The 4,943-nt window shown below is 58.3% G+C and overlaps 1 protein-coding gene across 1 annotated transcript; it reads left to right on the forward strand.

Annotated features, from left to right (window-relative positions):
- The first annotated feature begins 247 nt into the window (after window positions 1-247).
- CCNB3 (cyclin B3) lies at window positions 248-4,668 on the forward strand. Its single transcript, XM_008950070.1, has 11 exons — window positions 248-340; window positions 423-506; window positions 676-794; window positions 1,297-1,402; window positions 1,683-1,784; window positions 1,962-2,054; window positions 2,327-2,464; window positions 2,958-3,113; window positions 3,998-4,147; window positions 4,324-4,454; window positions 4,596-4,668. The coding sequence occupies exons 1-11, from the start codon at window positions 248-250 to the stop codon at window positions 4,666-4,668; spliced, it is 1,245 nt and encodes a 414-aa protein (XP_008948318.1).
- Window positions 4,669-4,943: the final 275 nt, after the last annotated feature.

Consider the following 4,943-nt stretch of genomic DNA (forward strand, 5'->3'; position numbering starts at 1 on the left):
TGTCCCCGCTGGTCTCCTGGGAGGAGCACACAAGCCCTTCCCTGCGCTCTCCCTGGGGTTGTCTCGGGGCACCTTCTACCTCCTATGCTTAGGGAGGAGGTTGGGATTTGTCCCTGGTGCACTACCCCGGCGGGAGGGACAAGCACCATACGGCTCTGCCCCCGGGCCTTGAGGGGGTCCCTGGGGTGGGCAGCTGCCCACATCACGCCTCCTCTGCTCCCAGCTTGCTCACAGGCCAAGGGACAGGATGCCATTGCCACGCAACACCAAGATGCTGAGCACCAAGCAGCCCCGTGTGGGCAAGGTGGGCCCTGCTGCAGGGAATGCCAACGCTGAGAAGGTGAGTTCTGAGCTGAGCAAAGGCTGTGAAAGGCTCCTGTGGGGTAACCCTAACCCTAATCTTCTAACAACCTCTGTTGCAGGAGGAGAGCTCTCAGGCCAAGAGGTCTCCATCCTCTCCGCAGGGTGGGCCCAAGAAGAGGTCAGCGTTTGGGGACATCACCAATGTGAGTGCTTCTGCAGTGAGAGTGGCGTTTGTGCCGACTGTGAGCCCCCCCGTGGGAGTGGAGCTGGGCATCCCCACCAGCACCCAGAGTTGGGGGGGTGTTCCATGCCCTCTCAGCAGGAGGAGAGGTCTGTGCACCCATCTCTATACCCCCATTCTGACCCAAACAGGCTCACAAGAACCAGGTGGTGGCAGGAAAGAAGGAAGCTGTGAAAGTGGCACCACACAAGGCACAGAAGGCCCATGCCGCCCTAGGGGTGGCTAAGAACAATGAGATCAACCTGAAAAAGTGAGTAGCCAGGAGAGATGTGGACAGGGACTAGGGTGGGGGGAATGCTGCAGGGCTAGCACCTGCAAACCTGTCCCACAGGGAAAAACAAGCAGTGGTGGAGGCTTCCTTTGGGTGAGGGAGACCATGAGCCAGATGGAAAGGGCAGACAGTAGATAAGATGACCTGAAGTTGTGCCAGTGGAGGTTTAGGTTGGATATTGGGGAAAACTTCTTCACTAAAAGGGTTGACAAGCATTGGAACAGGTTGCCCAGGAGAGTGGTGGTGTCACCATCCCGTGAGGTCTTTAAAAGATGTGGCCCTTGGGGACACGGTTTACTGGTGGACCTGGAAGTGCTGGGTTAACAGTTGGACTCAATGATCTTAAAGGTCTTTTCTAACCTAAATGACTCTGAGAGTCACAGTGGGGATGTTTTAGGGGTGGGGTGGTTTAGCCCCTTCCTGAAGCAGCAGTGATTTACACACTCCTCCCACCAATGATTTACACTCCTGTCCTTTCTAGGTCAATGAAGAAAACTCCCCCAACAGAGGCTCCTGCAGAGCCCAAAGAGGATCCTGTGCCCAAGGAGCTGGTGCCTGTGCAGGTACAGAATCCCTCTGAGGAGAGAGCTGCAGCCTGGCCCACATTCCCAACCTGACAGTGCTGATCTGTGGCTGCCACTGGTGATACCTGGGCACCAGGCAGTGCTTGGGACCTCAGGGTACTCGTGCCAGTGTGATGGGAAGCTGGGAAGGGGTGTAAACTTCCCAACCTTCTTCCTTCAGAAGATCTCCCATGGGAAAGAACAGGGTGGTGAGGGCAGGGGGGAACGTGGGTGCCAAGGGGCAGCAGCCTCGCTCTGAAGGGGTAACCAGCACCCACAGAGCTTGGGGTCTCCTTCATCCCAGCAGGTACCAGCAGTGGAGGACATAGACAAGGAGCAGCTGGGTGACCCCTATGCCAATGCAGAGTATGCCAAGGAGATCTTTGAATACATGCGGGGAAGAGAGGTGGGTGACACCTGGCCAGGGCTTGGCAGTCCTGTCTGAGGAAGGGGTGACTGTGTGGGCAGGGCCACCCGCTGCCCAGAGGCTCTGAGCACCTGGCAGAGGGCTGCATGGGGTGGGATAAGGCTCATTTGAGGGTGATGGTGTCCAATGAGTCCCTGACAGCTGGTGCCTTGGCAGGAGAAATTCTTGCTCCCTGACTACATGGAGAAGCAGCCAGACATCAGCGGGGACATGCGTGCCATCCTGGTGGACTGGATGGTGGAGGTGCAGGTATGTGGGTGTGGGGAGGGGGCATGGCCTCCTGCAGTACATGCTCCACCCTCCTCTGGTGTGTGTGGCCTCAATATTCTGGCAGAGGCTCCTGCAGTGTCCCCAGTCCAAAGCCGACCTTCCCCCTCCCCAGGCTGTCGACGGGCCTGCACCATTCCCTCCAAGCCCGGCCCCGTGGGCACCTCTGGCTGCTGTGAGGGAACCTGGGGGGGCTAGGCAGGGCTAGCTTCTGCCTGACACCCTCTCCTGCTCCCCCACCCGTATCTGTACAGGAGAACTTTGAGCTGAATCATGAGACACTGTACCTGGCTGTGAAGCTGGTGGACCACTACCTGGCAGAGGTGGTGAGCATGAGGGACAAGCTGCAGCTTATCGGCTCCACTGCCATCCTCATCGCCTCCAAATTTGAGGTGACTCCTTGTGCTTTGTCTTGGGGTGCTGGGGCAGAGGGGGCTGTGCCTCTTTGCTCCCCATGGGTTTTTGGAGAAGGCCAGATCTCTGCAGTGGCAGGCCAGTGCCCCGAGTTGCTGGACTGGCGTGTCTGTCCTCGGGTTAGCACTTCCTCTCCCAGGGGCTGCAAATCCAGCCCCCGTGGGCTGGGTCCTGACTGCTGGTGTCACTGGAGACCTGGTGCTCCTCTGCTCTGCAGAGACCACCAGGGCACCCAAGTTCACCTCATGCAAGCCAGGCTTGGAGCTAAAGAGCCAAGGGCTGGGGCAGTGCAGGCAGTGCACAGGCCCCACTGGATGTTATGTTAATGTCCTTTGTCCTTGGTCATTATGTTAATGACCTTTCAGGGTCTTGCAGGACACGAGCCCTTACAGGGCCTGCGGTCTGGTAGGATTTCCTGAATGTTGCCAGGATGAGCCCCTGTCAGGGTGCTGAGCAGTTGTGCCCTGGCAGGAGCGGTGCCCACCATGTGTGGATGACTTCCTCTACATCTGTGACGACGCCTACAAGCGGGAAGAGCTCATTGCCATGGAGATGAGCATCCTCAACACCCTCAACTTCGACATCAACATCCCCGTCGCATACCGCTTCCTCCGGCGCTTTGCCAAGGTGGGTGCTGCAGGAGAGTGGGCTGGTGTTGAGGTGTCTTCAGGGGCAATCCCTGGGGTGGTGATGTGTGTCCCCGGGGCCCTGGGAGGCATCAAAGAGGGTTTGGCCAGGCTCCCCCAACAGGGCTGAGGGTGCTAGTCTGTGGCAGGCTGGTCTTTTGCTGACCGTACTTCCCAGTAGGAAGGATGTCATTGTCAACAGACAGCACATCAGCCAGATTCCCCCGCCCCACCTCTGGTTTTAAATCACACGTGAGGTGGCCAACCACCAGAGGAATGAAGAGGGTGATATATTCACTCAAAGTGCAAGACAAATTGAAGATGGGAGTGAACTGGCCGAGGAACCAGGCGACCAGTCCAATTCCAGTTGTGTAGCCATGACCACAAACTGGTGCCCTAATTATGGATATTTTCCTCCCTCTCCTCCTGGCCATATTGATGTCCCACCATTGCTGGGGGTTCTGCCCACAATGGGCAGCTGGGGGGGTCCTTCCAGTAACTGGAAATCCTGTGTAGTATATTCACTGTGTAGGTAAGCTCCACCCCCAAAACCACCGCAGGGAGAGCCAGCTGTTGTGCTGTTAACTTGGAGGTGGGACACCTGATGTTAATGCTGAAGGTGGGGGCACCTGGTGGTGATCTCCTAACTGGTTCCCACCCAACACTGGCCAGACCCTGGGTGAAGACCTATCAGGAAGGTCTCTACTGCCTGGTTGTGGACATCACCCATATGCCCACCCTCATTCAAGGCTGGGGGTGTAAACCCCAGCACTGCAGCCGGGTGTGTGTGGTCTGTGCCCCAGGGGCAGCACTCCAGAGCCCACAGAGGTTGGGTTGGGAGGGTGCTGTTCTGAAGGCTGAGCTGTCCTGCCCGCCTGGCTGCAGTGTGCCCGTGCCAGCATGGAGACGCTGACGCTGGCCCGCTTCCTCTGCGAGATGACCCTGCAGGAGTACGACTACGCCCGGGAGAGCCCCTCCAGGCTGGCTGCCAGCTGCCTGCTGCTCGCACTCACCATGAAGAACCTCGGCGGCTGGGTAAGCGCCTGCCCAACCTTCTGTACCCCCCTGGCATCACAGGGGCACAGGAGCGGGCGGGCTGGCTGCGGGGGTGATGCTCTGGGGCTATGCTCGGTTTTGGGTGGCTGGAGAGGGAAGATGGTGGCTGTACTGTCACTGAAAGGATTTGTCTCTGCCCTGCTATCCCCGTGCAGACCCCCACGCTGGAGTACTACAGCGGGTACCGCTCCCAGGACCTGCACCCCCTGGTGAAGAGACTGAACTTCCTGCTCACGTACCAGCCCCGTGACAAGCTGAAGGCTGTGCGCACCAAGTACTCCCACAGGTGAGTGGCACGGGGCTCTGCCTCGGGCCCGACCCCTCCGCAGAGGACAGCACCACCAGCGTGCACTCCTGGGGGCTGGGGGTCCTGGTGGATGGGTGTGAGGGCCGTGGCTGAGCTCTAAGCCAGTGTGGTTCCTTCTAGGGTCTTCTTTGAGGTTGCCAAAGTCACCCCCATGGACATGCTCAAGCTGGAGGAGAAACTGAAGAGCTGTTAGCCCTGTCTCTGTAAATAGCCTGTAAATAGCTGGGTGCTCTCTGTCAGGGGAGCTCCATGTACATAAATAGCAATTTTAACTGAAGGGGAGGAAAAAAAAAAAGTGTTGTGGAGTTGTCAATAAAACGTTGTTTGTCTTAGGTGCTGGTGGTGGCTGCTGGGACAGGGGCAGGGGATGGTGGTGGAGACCATGCTGAGCCCCTGAGCTGCAGTCCCCCTCGCAGAGAGTGAGAGCAGGGCAGGGGGGTTGAGGGGTGGGGCGCAGGAATGGGTGAG

Source organism: Merops nubicus, unplaced genomic scaffold (genome assembly GCF_000691845.1).
Source record: "Merops nubicus isolate BGI_N331 unplaced genomic scaffold, ASM69184v1 scaffold32401, whole genome shotgun sequence".
Lineage (NCBI taxonomy): Eukaryota > Metazoa > Chordata > Aves > Coraciiformes > Meropidae > Merops > Merops nubicus.

Excerpts from the sequence above, each read along its gene's own strand:
- CCNB3 (XM_008950070.1), top strand. The coding sequence starts at position 248 with ATGCCATTGCCACGCAACACCAAGATGCTGAGCACCAAGCAGCCCCGT. Across the intron at positions 507-675 it reads CGTTTGGGGACATCACCAAT|GCTCACAAGAACCAGGTGGT; the intron begins GTGAGTGCTTCT and ends TGACCCAAACAG. Across the intron at positions 4,148-4,323 it reads TGAAGAACCTCGGCGGCTGG|ACCCCCACGCTGGAGTACTA; the intron begins GTAAGCGCCTGC and ends ATCCCCGTGCAG.